A 21,681-nucleotide genomic window follows, 5' to 3' on the forward strand; every position below is an offset into this window, starting at 1 on the left:
TTGACAGCATCTTGTTCTGCATTTTAACTGCTACAACTGCTACAAGTTGCAGAGATTTGTCAGTGTTTTATTTGGTACTCTTCTGTTATTGGGACTGGATTCAGAAATGCATGTATGTATTGTGTACATATATATATATATATGTATAGATGTATGTGTTCATGTATGTGTATACGCACATACATGCACACGTCATACATAGGCATATTTCTGAATCCGGTCCCCTTTTATTTTTTCAGTTATATGTAGTTGTTTAGTTGACATATTAATAAATATATCTTACTTTAAAACTTCAATTTGATTTGGCGTTATGGTAGTATAAAGGTAAAATGGAGTACAGTTCATTGTTTATCTTTAATAGTTTGGCTTTCAAGTGGTTTGGCCTTTTTAAAGTAATATAGAACCATACAAATTTTATTAAAATATAGAAATAAATTCCTATTTGAGAAAGGAATATATTTAAAGCTATTCCTTAAAATTTTCTTTTAAATGGAAAAATTGTATAAACTCCCCCTCCCCCTACTAATAAAAGAAACCAGCTCTCAGTTCACTTTTCACTTGAACCATAAGTAACTGTATGTCAAAGAGAAATCTTGTACTTTTATTTACATATTCTAGTGTTAAAAAATCTGATATGCATTTTTTTTTATAATAAAGATTAGTAGCTTTTGCAGTAAGTTTTGTATAGTTTCAAAAAGCTGTCATGCAGTTGCAAACTTTTTTTTCATTAGGCTACAGAATATCTTCCAGATATGTGCCTTGATTTTTCAAAACACTGTGCAAATCCTAGAAGAGAAACATTTTGAACATCAACTGAAAGCACGCAATTCCCGAAACTATTTAATTATGGAGCAAATTACAGTGGGTAAGAAATTGTCTAATATTCAGATTTATAAATTATTTTATTTTGTACAACTGACCTAAGAAATGCCTTTCGGAAAACTTTTGTATCTGAAATAGTCTTTTTCTTTATTTTGGTGTTCATTATATATAAACATGATTAAAATATATTAACCGAGTTACAAAGTGCAGTGGATGCAGTTTCAGAACCACTTCTAGTCACATTTGTGCCTTTCCAATAATGCTAAAATGATAAAATTTATGATAGAGAGATGTTTCCGCAGGACAACAAGCAAGAGCAGCTTAAGATTTTTTCTGAATGAATTGGTTTCAGTTCAGTTTATCCATATCAATTAAATGTTTCATCTATTTAAATATATTAAAAAAATATTAGTACAGTCAAAAGTCGTTAGTCCGGACTCGTCGGGACTTCGGCGATTCCGGATTTTCGATTTTTCCGGATTATAGATCATCAGTTTAAATCTGGTAAGATGGCATGCAGAAATTACAAAATTAAAAATATGAAACCATAATTTATGAAATAAAGAACAATTATGATCTAAAGGGTATCAAAATTTACAAAAAGAAAAAGCTTAATATTTATTTGTTTACTTTATTAAACATTTCTTTCAATGTCAATTGTTTAATTTGCTCCATTTCATGTGATAATACTTTCTCTTTAATTCTATTAAACAGACATAATTCCTTGTTTAGTTACGAAGTTCCGCTGTTTAAGTTCTATAATTGCTGTGTCGAGAGTACCGACTAATTTGTCAATCGAAATTTTTTCGTTTTCAGTTACCTTTGAGTCACTTTCTTCACTATCGGAGACGAATTATAATGACGAGGAACTTGATTTAAATCATATCAAAGACGGAGTACATCAAGATGAAATACTACACTTAGTAAGGAATTATAAGCCAAATAAAATAAAAACATCTGCCCTGAAGATAAGGATAGTGCTGACAGATCAACTTCCAATCCGTGGCGTGAAATTGATAAACAGATTTCGGATTTCAAAACATACTTTCGCTTTGCAGATACAAATTACATTTTAGTAAATATATATCGGAAATTCTATTTGACATAATCGAAAGTTCAAGCTTACTTTTATGAAATTGCTCTAACAGTCCGCAAAAAATAATAAGCCGGATCCAATTCAAAGATTAAGGAACAACGCAATCTGCAACATTAACTGAATTAAATAATTTTTGCTTAGATTATACCGTCCGTTACACATTAAACGCGCATGCGCAAAAACATATTCGCAGCCGTAAAGGTCTTATGCGCACTCGTAAACGCCTGTGCGCATGCGTGAACGCGACGCATGCGCAGAAAGTTTGCAGCTTTGAGGGCCGGATTATAGATCATTCTGGATTATGGGTGTCCGAATTAACTACTTTTGACTGTATAACCAAACTTATCGTAAACAAAAGACTCACTTGGCCTTTTTAATTAGTTTTAATGAACAAAACAATTAAGATAAAACATTACAATTAAGGGCATTATAATTATGCATTTAAGTTACAAAGTAAATCTCGAGGAAACAGCATGCTTAGTTCTTGACTCTAGTATACCGACTGAAAGCTATTGTCCTTTTTTTGGCCGGTGTTTCTTCCGGCGGCCGCTAGGTGACGCTTATTGAGCCATGGGCTTAGAGACTCCCCCTCTGGCTCGTACGACGTCTCGGCAAAGAGCCAGAAATAGGTTTCTTTGGACTGCAAATAGGATGTAACTTCACTCATACTCTGTCACCTGGTTCATAAGAAGCCTTTTGACGTCAACGACCATAATATTTTTTTTGCTTGTCATATTCTTCATTCAATTGGGATGATTCATCAGCAACATTGCATCAGAATGATTCCCTTCAAGCTTTATTGAATCAAGATGATTCATGGCACAGCATAGAATTAGGATGATTTATATAAAACTTCATAGAATGAAGATGATTCCCTCCATACTTCATTGAATCGAGATGATTCTTTTCAAACTTCTTTAAATCAGGATGGTTCATCAACAGCATAGAATTGGGATGATTCTCTTCAGACCTCATTGAATCAGGATGATTCATTCAAACATTTCTGAATCGGGATGATTCACTTCAAACTTTGTTGAATCGGGGCGATTCTTTTCAAACTTCATTGAATCTGATGATTCTTTTCAAATTTCATTGAATCAGGAGGATTCTTTTCATACTTTCATTGAATCAGAATGATTCATCAAACAGCATAGAATCAGGATGATTCTCTTCATACTTCATGGAATCGGTATGATTCACTCAAAATTCCATATAATCAGGAGGATTCTCTTCACACTTTACTGAATTGGGATGATTCTTTCCAAAACCCCATAGAATCAGAATGATTCTTTTCATACTTCTTGGAATCGGGATGATTCACTTGCAACTTCATTGAATTGGGATGATTCCTCACACGGCATATAATCAGGATGATTCTCCTCATACTTCATTGAATCGGGATGATTCTTTTCAAACTTCTTTAAATCAGGATGGTTCATCAACAGCATAGAATTGGGATGATTCTCTTCAGACCTCATTGAATCAGGATGATTCATTCAAACATTTCTGTATCGGGATGATTCACTTCAAACTTTGTTGAATCGGGGCGATTCTTTTCAAACTTCATTGAATCTGATGATTCTTTTCAAATTTCATTGAATCAGGAGGATTCTTTTCATACTTTCATTGAATCAGAATGATTCATCAAACAGCATAGAATCAGGATTATTCTCTTCATACTTCATGGAATCGGTATGATTCACTCAAAATTCCATATAATCAGGATGATTCTCTTCACACTTTACTGAATTGGGATGATTCTTTCCAAAACCCCATAGAATCAGGATGATTCTCTTCATACTTCTTGGAATCGGGATGATTCACTTGCAACTTCATTGAATTGGGATGTTTCCTCACACGGCATATAATCAGAATGATTCTCCTCGTACTTCATGGAATCGGGATGATTCACTCAAAACTTCAGAGAATCGTTCACTTGAAACTTCATTGAATCAGGATGATTCATTCAACAGCCCAGAATCAGGATGATTCTTTTCAAACCTTTAATGAATTTGGATGATTCATTCAACAATACAGAATCGGATGATTCATTCAACAATACAGATTCAGGATGATTCTCTTCATACTTTACTGAATTGGGATGATTCATTCAACAGTATAGAATCAGGATGATTCTAAAAAAGTTCACTACATGGGGTTGGCTCTCCCCCTGGTTCGACGCAATTCTCTTGAATTTTTGCAATAAGCGATTTAGTTGAGTACGCCGTTTTGTAGGCAGATGTTTACCTTCGTCACTTTGAAGATTCACTAAAGTGGATGTTTCAAAACTTAAGCTTAATTGGAAACTTATAGAATTTTTGTCTACGTGTGTAGTTAGCTCTTTGAGTTGAATCACTTTCAAATTATCTGAGAATGGCACAACCAGTTCTGTGACTAACACTTGTACATGCTTTTTTCTGGTTAGTCCCTAAAATTCACATTATTGTACTTTCAATGTCTGTTGAAAAGTTCAATATTTGTTTGAAGAAAAATTATATATTTAGAAATTTCATGAATTTCTTAATTACCCTTAACAATTATATAATATTTGAAAAACAACATCGAACAAAATCATTAACTTTGTAATGATTACTTTGTAAACGAAACTAACATTTTACAAAGATTGCTACACTTGCCAATGGACAATAAAATGCACAAATTTAGTAAACATAAAATCCCCGAAAATAGAATTTAACTTTGATGAATGTTCTACAGTCAAAAGTCGTTAATCCGGACTCGTCGGGACTTCGGCGATTCCGGATTATCGATTTTTCCAGATTTATAGATCATCAGTTTAAATCTGGTAAGATGGCATGCAGAAATTACAAAATTAAAAATATGAAACCGTAATTTATGAAATAAAGAACAATTATGATCTAAAGGGTATCAAAATTTACAAAAAGAAAAAGCTTAATATTTATTTGTTTACTTTATTAAACATTTCCTTCAATGTAAGTTGCTTCGTTTCATGTAATAACACTTTCTCTTTAATTCTATTAAACAGACATAATTTCTTGTTTAGTTACAAAGTTCCGCTGTTCAAGTCCTATAATTGCTGTGTTGAGAATACCGACTAATTTGTCAATCGAAATGTTTTTGTTTTCAATAACCTCTGGGTCACTTTCTTCACTATCGGAAGGGAATTATAATGAGGAGGAACTTGATTTAAATCATATCAAAGACGGAGTATATCGAGATGAAATACTACACTTAGTACCGAATTATAAACCAAATAAAATAAAAACATCTGCTCTGAAGATAAGGATAGTGCTGACAGATCAACTTCCAATCCGCAGCGTGAAATTGATAAACAGATTTCGGATTTCAAAACATACTTTCGCTTTGTAGATACAAATTACCTAATAGTAAATATATATCGGAAATTCTATTTGACATAATCTTTCTAATCTATCATAATCTAATAATGATGTTTCTGCCCCCCCCTCTACTGCAGAGCAGCGTGAAATTGATAAACAGATTTCGGATTTCAAAACATACTTTCGCTTTGTAGTAAATATATATCGGAAATTCTATTTGACATAATCGAAAGTTCAAGCTTACTTTTATAAAATTGCTCTAACAGTCTGCAAAAAATAATAAGCCGGATCCAATTCGAAGATTAAGGAACAACGCTATCTGCAACATTAACTGAATTAGATAACTTTAGCTTAGCGTATAATTCCGTTACACATTAAACGCACATGCGCACAAACATATTCGCAGTTGTAAGGGTCTTATGCGCTCTTGTAAACGCCTGTGCGCATGCGTGAACGCGACGCATGCGCAGAAAGTTTGTAGCTTTGAGGTCCGGATTATGGGTGTCCGAATTAACGACTTTTGACTGTATTAGTAATGCCTATGATGTCTACCAAATTCTAAGTGCTTTAAGAAATTAATTTTCGTCTATAGTTTTCTTTGGAAAACACAATTAGATGTATAAGTTGCTCTCAGATATTATGAAATAATAATTTAAAAATTTGATAAACACACAATTCCAAAATGCAGGGAGTTTTAGAATACCTTTTCAGAATACTGGCAACTAAAGTATTAATTCAGAAGAAGTATTCTTATTGAATAAAAACAAAACATTAGTGGCATGGTTTATATAATATACTAGATAAAACCCTTTTCACTTTTTAATCATTTCTATTCTCAAAGAGGACAAAAAGTATCCATTAATATTATTCATAAAATAAAGTAAAACAAAGCACACAACTCATTCATTGATAGCTATACAGTTATAAAATCTTAAAAGAATTATGCACACCGGAAACATATATCAATCAGAATAAAAATAACATTTTGCCACGTAAACAATTTTCGTTCAGAACCGAAACAAAATTTTACTTGTGTTGGCTTCGAATGAAAACAAAATTAATCTTCAATTAGAACATAGAATTAAAACTCTGGAAATTAAAATAGAAATCAATTAGTTAAACAATGTAAGACAATATAAATTCTTAAAGTGCAACATATTTAAAACGAAACACCTAGAGCTTATATATACTTTATATATGATTTTGTTTCATTTTTAACGACACATTCCATTCCATATTATTAAAGTATTAACAACATTATAATTAGAATTTTATATTGCTTAAGTGAAAATCTGTTATAATCTTATTAAGTTAAATGCTTATTAAGTAAAAATCTCTTATCTGTTATCTTCAGCAGAAGGGGGGGGAGATGAAACCAGTACTTCATACGTTTTCCAAAATTAATTTCGGGTGAAGATGAAACCGATACTTTATTCAATTTCAAAATAATCTTCGAGTGAGGGCTTTGCTGGTGGAAGTAGTACCTAAAACCTGGAAAAGAATATGAGTCAATGGCCTGGAGTCTAAACTAAACATTGTTTTTCTCAACTGGATAAATCATTCGAGCCCCACGTTGGGTGCCAAATATAACCAAACTTACCATAAACAAAAGACTCACTTGACCATTTTAAATAGTTTTAATTAACAAAACACAATTAAGGACATTATAATTACACATTTAAGTTACAAAGTAAATCCCGGGGAAACAGCATGCGTAGTTCTTGACTCCAGTACACAGACTGAAAGCTATTGTCTTTTTTTGGCCGATGTTTCTTTCGGCAGCCGCTAGGTGGCACTCGTTGAGCTGTGGGGTTACATTAGGAGTATTAGTGTAACTCTTCATTAATATCTGGCCATTAAAAAGGCTTATTGAAATTTTTGCTGATTCTGAATTATAGAAAACTCAGAAACTTCTGACTGAATTGGAATTCGGTGACAGGAAAGCATTCTGTCATTTAATTCCAATATTATCATATTCATTCTTTTGGAGAACTTGTAGTTAAGTGATTTAAAAGGCATCCTTAACTTTTTGTTTTGTTGCTGTTGTTTACATTTTACTGGCATCGAGTAACAGGGCTATATTTCTGATTTGAAACAATGTTTCAGGCAGCAAAAGGATTTAAGAAAGAGGATTTGTTGTATGTTGTAGAAGAAATTGGTGTGAAAATACTTCAGAAGATCGCAATAATGGAACTGAAAGAAATTATATTGCTGAGTAAACAGTATTTGGAAGATCCACAGTTCGTTACAGATTTTTTGCTAACGATTGCTAGTGAACGAAGACAAAAACAAATAGAATATGAAGAACAGGAAAAGTTAAGGCGACACAAACTGGCATTGGCGTGAATTCATGCAAAATCGCCAATGGCAGGTGAGTCTCAAAACTCTGTTACCTCTCACCAGTTCTAAAAAGAAAAATCAATTTACCAAAATTAGAGTTTAGGCAGTTTAGTCTCTGCCATTCGGGAGTCAATTCCAACAAATTCATGATGATGAAGACATTGCAAATGAAATTAAATTTTAGTACCTTGTTCAGGCTACTGTAAGTGGATTCAGAGCACGAGAAGTTGTAGAAAGCTTTCTGCCAACTATGCCAAAGCAGTTGATAGTCTAAAAACTTGGTTTGGAAGAGATGAACTTTTGGTAGAGGTTTATGTTTGAGAATTGTTAACACTGCTAATTTTGGTCTACAAGTATGGAAAAAAAAAAAAAAAAACCTGTGACATTTCTATGTGATAAACTCAAATCATATTATCTTAGAGCATTAGAGACACTGGGAGTGACTACTGTCAAATGTGCTTCACTACTTTATCGTATGGTTGGATCTTCTTTAAGAAAAGAGGAGGCATTTGACCGCAGGAAGAGTGCTTACGGCTGCCAGTTTACTTACTACATCTTCAATGGATGTGAAGAGAATTTTTTTTTCCGTGGAAAAACCCAAGCAGAGACTGTTTTTCTGCTCAAAACACGAGCAGAGTATTTTAGAGATAAGCAATGCTGTTTAGCATGCGTGACAGATGGACATCCAGTTCATAAGTGCAGAGTGCTTCTGAAATGTGTAGTATGTTTTTTAGTATGTGGTAAAAACATGTGCCACTTATATGTGATACTTTAGATCAGGAGTGGCCAACCTTTACGGGAAGACTGCCTCTAAAAAAGTAAGTTGTGCATGCCACTTCCAAGTTTTCCAACATATTAAAAAATATAAAAAGGTAAAAAAATGTTATTTATAGGCTGATTATTGGATTTTAATGCAAAAACCACATTTTTATTATGTTAGTCTGAGTAGCAAACAGTTAAAAAATAATATAATAAATAAAACGAACGTACAAACTAGGGTTTTATTGTTGTTAAACATTTGGTACTCTTCTGTTTTGCCGGCGCAGGCGATGAAATCGCCAATAATGGTACAACTGATGCCAAACGGAATATCCTCGCTTGTAACCTTTTACACCTCATTTTTCAAAACAAGTCGCAGACATTTCTTATCAGATTGATTGTTTCTTTCAATACTGGCATATAATTACATAGAATTTTTACCAGATAGTTGAGTTTTATGCTGTAAGGCCACTCGCAGTAATTAAGTCAACTAAGATGTCATCACACCGCTCACCCGAAGGCGAAAGTATAAAAAAGGCAAAGTCAAGGGTTAAATTCATCAATTCTAATGAGAATGCTCAAGCAAAATAAAGCACTGCGGTTTTACATAAGCTATTCGTATGAATTGAAGTAATTCTTATATTTAAACTTGTATTCCAAATTAAGATTTAACTTGAAATTAATGTAGATAATTACTGAATTAGATTTTTGTAGCGTAGTTTACGTGAGATGAGATCACTTGTGGTAATGTGATTCGAACCGGCGAATCAGAATGTTGAACTATGAAAGCATAGTAAATTCTTAAACTAATGTTATTTTACAAATTTATTGTCTTTATTTATTGGCGTTTTACAAAATTTTAAACAATATTAAAATTTTTATGCCTTCAACATTAAAAATTCTTAGAACTAGCATTTATTAAAATTTTTTATGTGTATACTGTATGTTGTCACCAATAAAGTCTTCTTGGCGAGATTTGCGGCGGCGAAACGGAAAAGTACCAAACATTTTTAAAGGTTCAGTCAGTTAGGTTATGTATAAAATAAAAATGAATAATTTGAAAGACTTAATTATTAATAACTATTAAGCAGTCGATACATACTTAATGTAGTTTTTGAATATGTAGTTTTCTTTTAACAAGTCATGTATATTAGGATTAGTTCTTGAAGATGCTAACAAAATGTTATAGTTGCATATCAGTTAATCCTGAACTATATTTTGATTTTATTGTGTTCATAATAGAAAACATTTTATTCACATAATATGTTGATCCAAACCTACAGCAGTATTGTGATGGAGTGTCGCTATAGTGAAATAAACTTAAAGTAAAATTCAAAGAGCTAAATATATATATATATATATACGGAGTTGACTCTTGACGGAGTTGACACAGACGATATTATTATTTTTTTCAAAAAGTCCGAGTGTGTAGTAGCCTGAGTCAAGGAACTAACTTTAGTGAAAGAGTGTAAGATTCCATGGAGACTTGTCTCAGGTCTATTTGAAGGCTGCCGAATAAATCTACACTGTTTCTATGATGCCAGTGAAGTTTCCTCTGCTGCTTGTATTTTCTTACGTTCTGACTTTAATGAGAAGATTTCAGTCAAGTTAGTAACGAGTAAGTCAAGCGTGGCAAATACCAAAGAGATTATAATTCCTAGATTAGAACTGTTGGGAGCATTGATCTGATCAAGACAATAAGGTCAGGTAGTAGAAAGACTTGAATTGAAAGACAATACAATGTATTTTTGGACTGCTTCAACTGTTCCTTTAACTTGAATCAAAAGAGAGAGTTCTTGAAATACATTTGTAAGAAACAGAGTCATAGAAATAAGAAAGAATACCTACCCGAATGACTGGCATTTTGTGCCAGGGTATATGAATCTAGCAGGTTTGCCTTCAGGAGGTTGTGGTGCTAAGAATTTATTGAAAAGCTAATGGTGGGAAGGTCCAGAATGATTATGGAAGTCACAGGAATTCTGGCCGTCAAGAGAAAAACCAAGTCATTGATGAAAATTTGGTTGAATCGGAGGAGAGAAGAACGATAGTCAGTAATGTGGAGCATAGATCAGTTAACTTCACTGACAATTTACTTTATTTCTCGAAATATAAGAAGATTCTTTGAATGCTTACCTGGATACTTCGTTTCATTAAAAACTGCCGACAAAAAGAAAAATTTAAGAAAACTAAGCTGAGCTTAAAACTGCTTGCTAAAATTAATTCAGCAGGAAAGTTTTGCCGGAAGAAAAATGAAAATCTTGAAAAACATGCAGACTTTCAGAGATGAAAATGATATTGTTCGATATAGAACAAAGCTTCTTTTGGGAGATGAAGAGGAAAATTTCAAGTGCCTCATTTTATTGGCCAGAAGCCATGAGATTATTCATCGATTGGTAAGGCAGAAGCATTGTGAACTACAACATGCACGACTTCCAACTCTGATTGCCAATTTAAGAGAAGATTACTGGATTATTTCGATCAATAGATTAGCAAAACAAGTTAGCTTTAATTGTATTTCATGTAAAAGATTCGAAGCCTAACAAACCGACACAATCACATTTTGCACCTCTTCCTAGGGACAGAATAAAGGCTGCTGCAGTTTTTGAAGCTTCAGGGATTGATCTCGCAGCTTGTATTTATGTTCTGGTGAAAAGAAATGGATTGTACTTTTTAGATGTGCCATTTAGAGGGCACATCTAGTTAATTACTTACTAGTTAATTACATCTAGTTAATTACTAACTTGAATTAGTTAATTACCTGTCCACAGAAGTTTTTATTATGGCTTTAAGAAGATTCTTTGCTCGAAGAGCTAGAGTAAATATAATCTACACTGATAATAGTACAAACTTCATTGATTCAAATTTAGATTGGGAGATGATCATTTCATTTTCCACTATCAAGAAAATCAATTGGAATTTTAACCTTCCAACAGCCGCATGGTGGGGAGGATGGTAGGAGCACATGATTAGAATATTGAAAGAGATGCTAAGAAGAATTTTGGGCAGAAAAAGTCTTGACTATGAAGAGTTGGAAACTTATTTTATGGGACTGCGGAGCTACAATAAACTCTAAGCTTCTTTCATATATTGAAGACAATTCCGAAGGTCTGAAGCCATCAACTCCTGCTTGTTTCTTACAAAGTATTCCTAACAGTGAAACAATTGATTTAGACGAAATTGACAGTAAAAGCCTAAATATAAGATTGTATTTTGAACAAAAATTAAGGCAGGATTTAAGAATGAGATTTCGGAATGAGTATTTAGCAATGTTGAGTCATAAAGGATTATTCATTTATGGCAAAGCACACGAGGGCTATCTGTCTAAAGGGAGGAATGCCTTCGTGGAGGACTTTCTAAGGGAAACTGGCTCGTATACACGTTACACATGGGGAAAACGCCCATGCAGCCAGCCCGTTCGTGGGATTCGAACCTCGGACCATACTACCAATGTTCAGCGTCTTTACCACTCGACCGCTGGTGGGCTGAGTCATAAACGTAAGAGTTGGGGAAGTTGTTCTAGAAACTGATGGCAAGTGTATCAGCTGGCCTTTAGGAATCGTCATTGAAGTCTTTTCTGGAGCAGATGGGCACTCAAGAGTCTCCAGAGTGAGAACAGCTGATGGAGAGAAGTTGAGACCATTCCAAAGATTTTATTCATTAGAAATCAACTGTTCAGAAAAGTTACCAATCATTGCTCAAAATACTCAAAGGGCTGAAAGTGCCTCTATGAAGACTCCGCTACGCCCTGCAACTAATGATTCAGATTCCAGTGAAGATGATGATTCATCAAAGTCCCAGATTTTGTCACTAGAGCTGTTCGACATGTTAAAATCCCCAATAGACTTGATTTATAAGTTTTGTTGCAATTTATAGGTATTCTATGAATTGCAAGGTGGGAGGTTGTTTGAGTAATATCAGCTACAACTCCGTTTAAGATTTTATGTTTTGAAAATAAGCTCTATCATTTTTGTAAATATACTGCTTCTAAATTTTGTAAATATGTGCAATTAAAGTATTTTTTCATATTAAATCCATAGTTATCTTCGAATCTTTTAAAACTCATATTGATATGAAGTTGACAAGTCTTGCATTAATTATTGCAACTAAACAAGTCATTGCAACTAAACAAATTGCAACTAGTCATTGCAACTAAACAAAATCTTTAAATATGTTAAGTTATGTGTAATGTTGACTTTTTCAAGGTTGAGATGGTGCAGTTGTGTGGATTTTGGGAAACTAGTATATATGATTTTCAATAAAAGTAAGTGTAAGTCACATTGTAAATGAAAATATAATTTTAGTATTATGATTGTCCAGTAATATACATTAATAATGTAGTTAAATGTAATGGTCTTTGTTCACATATGCATTTAATATATATATGCATATTAATTTTTCTTTTTCTTTTTCCAGACCTTTCACCAAAAGGAGATATGGATCTGAATGAGTCAAGCCTATCATTTATTTCCAGCTTATCATCTGGTAAAGATGAGGATTCAGTTATTTTACCTGATACTGTGAATGTGGATGTCAATAATCACATCATTAAAGGAAATATGATGAAAGCTGATTCAGTAGATTGTGCGCAAGATATATTCAGCATAGCCTTTGATAAAACTGGCTTAAATGCAGAGCAAACTGATAGTTTAATGAACACTTTATCCTCTGTAGAAAGTACTGCCAATTTACAAGACTTTGCTATTGTAAATAATTCTGATCTGACAACAAGTGTTGTGCAAACCACCACCTCTAATTTTATCACTTCAGTACCCTGTACTAAAACTGCTGATTTACCATCAGCAAAAGTTAATGTTTCAAATCTAAATAAACCTGGTGCAACTCAAGTTCTTATTTTTCAAAAACCACCTGGGAACTTATCTACTATGCTTGTTGGAACCAAAAGTGTTCCTGTTGCATCAGCATCAAATGTTGCTATTGTACAGACTTCAACAGGTGTTGCAAGTGGTACCAAAATTTTAACATTACCAACTCTAAACACTTCAGGAAATGTGATTAATGCAGTAAATCCAACATCTGCAGTGAAAACTAATGATGTTAAAATTTTATTAAGTCAGGTGCCAGGAACAGCATCATCTTTTGTAACTGCTAAACCTCTTGTTTCAACAAGTAATGCCAATTCAGGGCTTCAGGGTCCTTTAAAGCGGGCAGTAACTCCATCAACCAGTGGGCAGATGTTTACAAAAGTTATCATCACTAACAATACATCGTCCAATCAGTCACTGGTAACACCTGTTCCAGTGTCAGCTACTGCTACGACACCTATTGCTGGAACTCAGCCACAATCGATTTTATTAGCAAGTCCAAATAAAACATATACACTTTCCAGAAATTTAGTAAATATCAGTAGTTCTCAACAGATTCTCAAAGCAGTTCCGGGTACACCTCCAAAACAGGTATGTTAAAGAATAAAATTGCTTTTTATATGAAAGGTATTTTATTTCATTAATGCTGGTAAAGATTTTATTTCAGTGGCATATCTTGTATTCAACATCTGGGCTATCACAGCTCCTTCTTTTCAATCAATTAATGTTTTTAAAAACTATACATGTGTAAAAAACTATACATGTATAAACTATACATGTATATACTTGAATAAACTTTTTTTTTTTTTTATAAATTTAATTAATGGTGAGCTTAAAAAGTTTTAAGAACACTTTACTTACTTAAATGAGTTATACATATTCGAGTAAATATTAAAATTCAGATGGTACTTTGTGATTATATTCGCCCTCATCAAAAAGTTGGAACCTTGTTGCTAACTTTGGAGAAAAATATTTGTTAATGTATCTTTATGTCTAGTTTAGTTCAGCAATGCATCCAATACCACCAATTTTTTTTAACGTTATTTTTCTATGCAGGACAGGCACATTTTTCAGTTTTTGTGCTGTTATTTTTTTCATGTACACAGCAATCACTTTTCTCTAAAAAATATATCGGAGAATTACACAACCTTGACACCAAAATCCTAAAATGAGAAGGAAAAGAGAAATGTACGATGCCTTTAATTGAGTTACATTATGTTGTATGTGGTATTACTGTTGTATGCAGAAAGCCGAATCCAAGATCTCGACAAAGACAATTAAAACTGGTGAAAATGTAGGTGTGGAAAGGCATTTGGGGGATGATGCATAAATACTTTTGGGAGACATTGTGGATTGTTGCATAAATACTTATTGGCAACAAAGTGCAACATCATTAGTATTTTTCAATGAAGGTGCATATAATCAGATAATACCATTCAGATTTATCAAAAAAATTGTTAAATTAAAAATGTTAAGAACCTACCAAATTCCGTGACTGAATGTAATAATTAGATTTCATGTACATTGTAATGTTTTTATAAGTTGAGATCTTGGATTCTATATAATTTCTAAATGCACATTTTTAATTCAAGACATGAAACAAACAAATTAAATAATCTTAATGAAGTAATGGTATTTCCATCAATTTTTTTCATTGTCCAAATTGTTATTTTCTTCTATATATTTTAAGTTAGATTAGTTTTGTGTGTGTAGGTGAGAGAGAGAGTGTGCATGTGTATGTGTGTGAAGAATGGTTGACAGTGAGTATGTTAAATTACTGGAACGGTCTTATTCCTGTTTCAGTTGAAAGAAAACTTTATATTAAACTTTATATCATAGACAAGAATTTGTTATTTATAAGTCTTTTTTTCAATGGGAGAAAGTGTAGATCACATAAAAAATAACATCACATTAAAAAAAAAAAAAGGAGTTAACTTAAATATCATATTAGATCCATACAATGCAAAGCTAGAAGCCAAAAGGGGAGAAAAGTACTTTTGCACTTTGTAAGATTTGGTTGAATCTTCACTTTTCTTTGTAAAAACACTTTTCATAGTGTTAAATGAGTCCCTCCTTCCTTTTACATTGTTTTATCCAAAACTTGCTCAGTGGTTAGTTTTCATAGCAGGTAGTAAAGATAAAAGGCCTAAATTACAACTGAGTTCTTTATTTAAATGAAAACATGCCAGCACTACAGATTTTTAAATATCAAATTATTTTACCCTATTATTTTGCTTATAATTAAATTATGGTAATTATCAGCATTATAGTATATCTTTGTTTAACATCCAGCCTAGCTACACTAGAATATATGCCAATGATTTAACTCTCATTTGCAATTTATGTATGAGCAGATTGATATATTTTAAACACTTTTGTGCCCTCTTTCTTGTATAATTTATGCATAAACATCACATCTTCTTAACAATTTTGTGTTTTGCTAGCGGCTGAGCAATTAAAATCACTGAATACTGGTGTTTTAACATGGGTTCAAACCAGGCAAACAGGCTGGCTGCATGGTTGTTTTTTATATTTTTTTCCCATATTCAACTGGAATATGAGCCAGTTTCCCTCCATGAAGACATTCCTTCTGTTAGGCAGATAGCCCTCATGTGTTCTGCCAAATTCAAATAAATGAATGTAACCTTTAACATTTTTGTATCGACGTAGTGTAAATACACATATTTCCTTTTTTGTTTTTGGCCATCTCTCTTTTAGCTTCATTAGTAATAAAGTTGCAAAATGTTGAGCGCTTTCTAATTAGCTGTACTGCCACGAAAAGTATCAGCTCATTGTTGACTATGTGAATTTTCAAAAAATGCTCATTTCTTTACCTTCGGTTAATGTTGTGTAAGTGCTTCCTGTCCATTAATAATTATAAAAAGAAGTATTTTTTGCTTGCATATGCATATATTGGAAAGGCAGTTCTACTTAATGTTGAAACCGTGGAGTACGATAATCAGAAAACACCAAAAAGTGCTGCTCTTATTAAATTATTATTAAATAGCAATTCTATTATTTAATTTTAATCTTCTTTTGGGCAGGATTAATGGGCTGTCAAGTTATTATACTGTTATCGATTTTCAACCGGTGAAAATAAGAGAAAAATAGGTGGTACGCAAATAAGCAAAATGTTTTTAACTATTAATTTCAAAAATCTCGTGAAGAAAAAGAACAACTGATAGAAATATCATTTCATTGAACTATAACTGAAGATTTCTTGTTGACATTGGGCTGAACCGAAAAAAAGGAATTTAAAGGCATTTCAAATAAAGCTATTAAATTTTTATTGCCATTTTGTACAAACTTATTTGTGTGACCTATATTTACCAATTTTCTTCCATGTTATATTTGAAAAATAAAGACAGATTAAAATCAAAAGTGGATCCTAATTTACAGTTAAAACTAAGTGAAATTAGACTAGCCATAAACAAATTCATCTCTCTTAAACAGGCTGAAATTCCACAGCAAATTTTAGAATAAAAATATTATAACTTAAATTTTGAGAATTAAAATAGTAACCAATTTTTAATCTAATATTTTTTATGTGTGCATATTTAATACAAATAGCCAATAGGTTGTGCAAATCACAATATATATTTAGTATTTCTATTTAGAAACTAAAAAATAATCATTGTAAAGTGTAGTCTTGGTACTAAGGATTTTCAGTTTTTGTTTAAGTGGTACGTGTTAGTCAAACGGTTGAGAAAAGCTAGTATAACTCATTCATTTTTATAAGCAGAACAATTATTACCTATGTTGCCAGTATGCATTTTACATAAATACATTTGCAGTATTACTTTTATGATTCAAAAATTTAGTAATGCATTTTTTTCTATATCCCCTCTGTCATTCATAGACTGTTTTATTTTGTTATAAATATTTAAAATATAATCCAAAGTAAGAAACTTGCAAAATGATATTTTTTATATCAATGAAATTTGATAAATTTAATTTTAACATAAAGTGACATTTTTACTGCCTAATAACTGTTTTTAAAATGCAAATATTAACCACTTGCACTAAAAAGACGTGCCACGCATGTCCAGATGCTTTTGTCTCAAAGCCGCGAGTGACGTGAACACCATGTCGATAGGCTTTATCGCAAAAATGAAAATAATGTGGTGCACACGTCGCCTAACAACGAGATTGTTTATTTCTCAAGTTACTGCTCTGGATTGCACTCGCAGACGCGGAGCAGCGTAAATGAGACACTTTGCCGCTTGTTATATTGTAGAGCATGGCACGGCAACCGTGAAGTTTAGTCGTAGCGCAAATGGTTAATACTAATGTTTTAAATAAGTTTTATTAAAATAAAAAATATTATGAAGCATCATATGATTAAAATTTTTATCCTTTACAGTATGTGTTATCTCCAGTCAAACCCACACAGAAACTGGCATATGCACCAATTACGTATTCAAGATCGCCAAGAAGAATTGCTCCAGCTACAAATGCTGCTGTATCTACTGTAAATTCTGGTGCAAAAGTAGCTGCTGTTATGTGTCCAACAACAGTTACGTCAGGAATTTCTGGTGTTAAAATGTCTGTCCCTCAATCACCTACTAAGGTTATTCTTAAACCGGTCCCTCAGGTGAGTTTCTTATATTACTGTAATTTTTTTTTATCTTTGAAAATTTTGTTTCAGTTTAAATATTTATCCCCAGGGTGCTGTTGAAGCTCTCTTTTGTGTCTGTATCACATTTCAAATTGTAGTCACCAAATGTTATCACCAATGCTCCCTCAAATTTCTGAGTACCGATATACAGCTTTTTTTTTATTGCAAGAATTGTTTGTGCAGTTTTTATTTTTTGCTCTTGCTTTTATATTTAAATTAATTCTAATTTAATAACAATTACTTTTTTCAGAAACGCATATATTTTAAAAGAGTATTTATTCATTATAAAAAGCCCACCAGCAGCCGAGCGGTAAAGTCACTGAACACTGGTAGTTCGGTCCGAGGTTCGAATCCCGCAAATGGGCTGGCTGCATGGGCGTTTTCGTGGATTTCCCCATGTGTCCCCAGTTTCCTTTAGAAAGTCCTCCACGAAGGCATCCCTCCGCTTAGGCAGATAGCCCTCGAGGCTTTGCCATAATCACACACTATTCATTATAAAAAGTAATAAATTGTTATATATGTAAACATAGCAACTTTATTTACTAGTATATATATATAGCTCTAATAGTAATATCGTATACGCCCATGCAATGTCTGCACTTTTTAACTAAAATTACATCACTAGAATGCAGGTGTGGACATTACACAGATCATTCAAATGTCATGCTTTTTCTCGGGAGTAATTTTGGGTGCAAATTTCATTGCAAACAGCCAAGTTAAGTTCTAAATGGAAGAAAATGGCATAAGTAATAAAAGTATCAAATTTAAAGTTGTCTAATAGCTGCCTAAAATTTACAAACTCACTTTTTCCCTTTCACATATATAATATAAATTACCCTGCTTACGTTATCAATACTACCTCTATATTGTCACACAGGAACACAATATAGAGGCACAAATTAACCAACACTTGCAATTTTAATCTTTACTTTTTCACAAATTAAATAAGCGTTGGTTCTTTTAATATCTTGCACACATTATTAAAAAAAAAAATGTTCTGATGCACTGTATGAAAATCCATTTCGTTTCATCATTTGCCGCAATCAGCCTTGACTCCCCTTGAATTGCGATGTAAGAATGTCTTCTCATGCCACAGCAAGTGCTCTTATTTGGCACATTTCTCGTGTTACTTCATACCTTTGAGTATACTTATCACGAACATACGCAACTACTTTTTTCCTAAGTTTAGAAACTTGCATATCGAACCACGAAACACACGTCTTGTTTAGTTCTTTGCCGCCAGTTGATCATGCTGTTTGCTCCAATTTACACACTTTTCGTCCACCTTATACAGTCAAAAGTCTTTAATCCGGACTCGTCGGGACTTCGGCGATTCCGGATTATCGATTTTTCCGGCTTATAGATAATTAGTTTAAATCTGGTAAGATGGCATGCAGAAATTATAAAATTTAAAATATGAAACCGTAATTTATAAAATAATGAGCAATTATGATCTAAAGGGTATCAAAATTTACAAAAAAAGAAGCTTAATATTTATTTGTTTACTTTATTAAACATTTCTTTCAGCGTGCGCATGCATAAAGCATACCTTACGCATAGCCGAAATTAGAAAATTGCAACCAGAAAACTATTTGATTTGTATTCGTGATATTTATAATGATGAGGAATTTGATTTAAATCATATCAAAGACGGAGTACATCGAGATTAAATACTACATTTAGTAAGGAATTATAAGCCGAATAAAATAAAAACATCTGCCCTAAAGATAACGATAGTGCTGACAAATCAACTTCCAGTTTATTGCGCGCCGCGCCGGCCCCCCCCCCCCCCCACGCAGAGCAGCGTGAAATTGATAAACAGATTTCTGAACCGTTAGATAAAAAAAGGATATGCCTTTATCCATTTTTTATAGGAATTCGTTTTTTGTTTGATGGACATCGAAGCATACTTTTGTTTTCTAGATCCTTTGGGAGCTCCAGCATCGGAAATTCTATTTGACATAATCGAAAGTTCAAGCTTATTTTTATAAAATTGCTCTTACAGTCTGCAAAAAATAATAAGCCGGATCCAATTCGAAGATTAAGGAACAACGCAATCATCAACATTAACTGAAATAGATCATTTTAGCTTATACCGTCCGTTTTACATTAAACGCGCACACGAAAAAGTATTCTGTGCTTGTGCAGACACATATGCGCAGTCGTAAATGTCTTGCGCGCACGCGTAAAACGCCTATGGGCATGCGTCAATGCGGCGCATGCGCAGAAAGATTTTAGCTTTGAGGTCTGGATTATAGATCATTCCGGATTATGGGTGTCCGAATTAACGACTTTTGACTGTATACTCTTGCTGCTGCTCTTTTTTCCATTTTCCTGCACAAATTCTACAACTTTCAGTTTAAAAGCCGCTGTATACCTGCTGTATTTTCACATTTCAAGCGCGCTACTTGCTAACTACACGAATTCCAAATGATATTATGAATGAAAGAGAAAGCTTGAAATATGCGAATGCTCCCAGGAGAAAGGAGGGGAAAGTAATTTCATTACAAAACACTATTTTCTGGAAGCTAGTGTGGTGAACACCTGTTTGGAACTGCCCTCATTTATTTTCACTTCTGCCGAGTGAATTTCTAGTTCCGATGTTATGACTGTAAATAATAGTTTGCTTCAGAATGCAAAGAAAGTTTCTGCTTTCCATCCTGGTGCAAACCAAACACACAATAAATGCATATTCTTTCTTTAAAGATATTTATTGACTAACGTTATTGACAAAAGGGAAAAAGGCAATGTTAAAAAAACTAAATTTTAAAGTAAGAAATTCTTTAGTTTTTGATGTGCAGACATTGTGCGGATCACTTTTTTTACATAAATTTTATCTGTAAAGTTGGGGTACATGAGCGTATGCAGTAATGTTCAGATTTTTAAAAAAATGCTATGTTTATATAAGTATATATTAAATCTTTTCTCTTCTGTCTTTAAAATGTAACGATTCAGCATATGCACGATCCAAATTTATACTGTGTTTTCACTATTTAAATGCAATTTTATTCGCATTAACGTGTCTAAGTGATGATGTTTCAAACAATTTCTGTATTTTATTGAGGGGGGTGGTGGAAAGCACAAAACTGCGTGCAAACACACAACACTGTATCAGGAATTCTAAGCATATGCGGCTGTTAATAATTTTGTGATTTTGCTGTTGAATTTTATATATCGTAAGTGCGAAGAAAGCAGTGTTTAGCAGTAAAGCTTAAAAGACAAAAAAAGAAAAGTTGTGTTAGCAGGAGTGAGTCCAAGAGTAGATCAGTAAACTGCAAGCTTAGCTACAGCATAAAAAAACCTTAACAAACTCTGTGGTGCAACATTAAAGTTTGAATATTTTCAGATTTTCTCCCTGACCCTCTTAATTGTCTTTGTTATATCTTTTTCTGTGTTTTCGATTTTTCACTTTGTATAATTTAATTATCGTGACTAACTTCCCATCTTTTAATTCATTTTTGTATATACAGGGAGCAGAAATGTTATAGTGTACAGTGCAGTTATTTGAAAACAGGTGGCAAATAAAATCATTATATGAGTCTTGTATATCTATTATTTGACTTATTTAGTTCTACGCATTGTTACAGTTGTTTTAGTTACTGTCTTTTCTCTGTTATTCTCTAAAGTGGGGGCCTTCAACCAATGGTCTGCGTGCCACGAGTGGCCTACTGAAGGTATTTTAGTGGCCCCACATTTGAAATTGAAAAGTTTTGATTTCAAGAAAAATTGCCTTGTCAGCTTTTTGTCGTAAAAAAAAAATCATTTTCTCTTATTCTTGATGTTTAAAACATTTTATTGACATGCCTGATATTATTTGAGATAAAATTTTCTAAAAATGACGAGTTTTTCAAACATCTCGCTTTATCTTATGTAATATTAAAAATTTGACTATGCATAAAATCTGAA

General features: G+C 32.9%; 1 protein-coding gene across 4 annotated transcripts in view; it reads left to right on the plus strand.

Annotated features, from left to right (window-relative positions):
• LOC118201006 (uncharacterized) overlaps positions 1-21,681 on the plus strand; it is a 107,542-nt gene that overhangs the window by 22,699 nt on the left and 63,162 nt on the right. For all 4 annotated transcript variants that reach the window (XM_035373019.2, XM_035373040.2, XM_035373033.2 and 1 more), the window contains exons 2-4: positions 732-865; positions 12,748-13,748; positions 17,521-17,751. In XM_035373019.2, coding sequence (XP_035228910.1) covers positions 847-865; positions 12,748-13,748; positions 17,521-17,751 — 1,251 coding nt within the window. In that variant the 5' untranslated portion in view covers positions 732-846. The remainder of the gene's footprint in view (positions 1-731; positions 866-12,747; positions 13,749-17,520; positions 17,752-21,681) is intronic.

This window comes from Stegodyphus dumicola, chromosome 1 (assembly GCF_044657685.1).
Source record: "Stegodyphus dumicola isolate Sdum_Otavi_A_Nest chromosome 1, ASM4465768v1".
NCBI classification, from domain to species: domain Eukaryota; kingdom Metazoa; phylum Arthropoda; class Arachnida; order Araneae; family Eresidae; genus Stegodyphus; species Stegodyphus dumicola.